We start from the raw sequence: 1,559 nt of genomic DNA on the forward strand, positions 1-1,559 counted from the left end.
CGCAACATAAATAAAACTGAAAGCATTTGAAATTAACATAAACATTTACCTGGGCAGGTAAAACAAATGACTGCTTACTGTAAAAAGATCTGTGGGGTTGTCGATCTTGGCAGCGATGTTAGTGATATTTAATGTTAATCAATTTAACGTTATTTTATCATCAGTAGTAGCAGTAGCAGAGTTTCTCCACCAGGAGGCGACACAGACTTTATTCTGATGTGTTGAAGGAACATGAACATTAGTCTGGTATTATATTTCATAACGTTTGTAACTCAGAACAAACTGCTGTGTAAAATCAGATAATATTATAAACATCTTCTGTGCATGATGATCAATATAAATATATAAATCAGAGCTGAGGTTGGTTCAGTCAGAGTGTTAATGAATCAATAAGTAATCAATAACATGATGATCTGATGCTGTTGGATGTTACAGAAACAAACTCACCTGACTTAGACAGACGAGCCTGGTAGTCGATCCCAACGTTGTTTAGGCAGTACCTCTCCTTCGAAGCTCTCAGCCCAGCCATATATGAAGGATTGTTGTTCCAGTCATCAGCACACTTCAGTCCGTACTCAGTGAATCCAACAAACTTCCCCACACTGCTGCTGAACCTGACGATCTCCTTCTTGTTGTAATAAGTAGACCTGATGTACTCGATGTCCTTCAGCTCAGTGGAGTTAAACTCACAGCGGGTCACATAAAAGCTCCGAAATCCATCTGAAGAAAAAAGATCAGACTATTGATGAGCCATCACAGGGAATGCAGTATGATCAGTAATAAGTGTATTGATCAGTGTATTGATCAGAGTATTGATCAGAGTATTGATGGTACCTGCTGCGTGGAGGCTGATGAAGAGGAGGGAGAAGCTGAGAAAGGATGAAGCCATGTTCCTCTGTTGACCTGACAAACACTGAGAGAGTCTGACTGAGAGCTGCTGGAAGAAGCAGAGGTAGGATCACATGACCTGATCATCATCTGTTACCAGGCAGACGATGGGACACAAGTCACACTCCGTTGTCTATTATGAAAGAGGGAACAAAAGCAATGAAATACGAGTTCAGTGAACATTAATTTGAGACATTTCAAAGGTAAACATTGTTGTTCAATGACAATTTTTCCCCATGATGTTGTTAACATTAAAATTCAGGCAGAATTAAGTTCTTCCTAAACATTTCTGCTGTAAATTATCTGAGTACAAAGATACCACATGAAATAATTAAAGCTGAGAATGTTCATTTAAATTAAATTTAAATGTTTCCCATTTAAAAGTCTTACCCTGGATTCATTTTCAATATAAGAGGAATAATTATAAATAATTCCAGCAGCCACCGAGCAGACCCACAGTCAGACCCAGTCCACAAAACACTGCAGGTCCAACACTGGGGGGGGGGTCGTCTCCACATCTGGAGACAGAAACACAGAGAGACATTAAACCATCTGGAGACAGAAACACAGAGACATTAAATCATCTGGAGACAGAAACACAGAGAGACATTAAACCATCTGGAGACAGAAACACAGAGACATTAAACCATCTGGAGACAGAAACACAGAGA

General features: G+C 39.4%; 1 protein-coding gene across 1 annotated transcript; it reads right to left on the minus strand.

Moving 5' to 3' along the window:
* Window positions 1-97: 97 nt before the first annotated feature.
* LOC123964929 (H-2 class II histocompatibility antigen, E-D beta chain-like) lies at window positions 98-1,387 on the minus strand. The gene is made up of 3 exons (XM_046041584.1): window positions 1,279-1,387; window positions 835-1,021; window positions 98-720 (listed from the first exon to the last, which is right to left on the minus strand). Exons 2-3 carry the CDS (start codon window positions 887-889, stop codon window positions 398-400), a joined length of 378 nt encoding a protein of 125 aa, XP_045897540.1. The 5' UTR covers window positions 890-1,021; window positions 1,279-1,387; the 3' UTR covers window positions 98-397.
* Between the last annotated feature and the right edge of the window lie 172 nt (window positions 1,388-1,559).

The sequence above is a fragment of the Micropterus dolomieu genome, unplaced genomic scaffold (genome assembly GCF_021292245.1).
Source record: "Micropterus dolomieu isolate WLL.071019.BEF.003 ecotype Adirondacks unplaced genomic scaffold, ASM2129224v1 contig_6659, whole genome shotgun sequence".
Lineage (NCBI taxonomy): Eukaryota > Metazoa > Chordata > Actinopteri > Centrarchiformes > Centrarchidae > Micropterus > Micropterus dolomieu.

Bases quoted from the DNA above. Each gene is read 5' to 3' on its own strand.
- LOC123964929 (XM_046041584.1), bottom strand. From the start codon at position 889: ATGGCTTCATCCTTTCTCAGCTTCTCCCTCCTCTTCATCAGCCTCCAC. The intron at 721-834 runs GTACCATCAATA...TTTTTTCTTCAG, and splicing joins CATCAGCCTCCACGCAGCAG to ATGGATTTCGGAGCTTTTAT.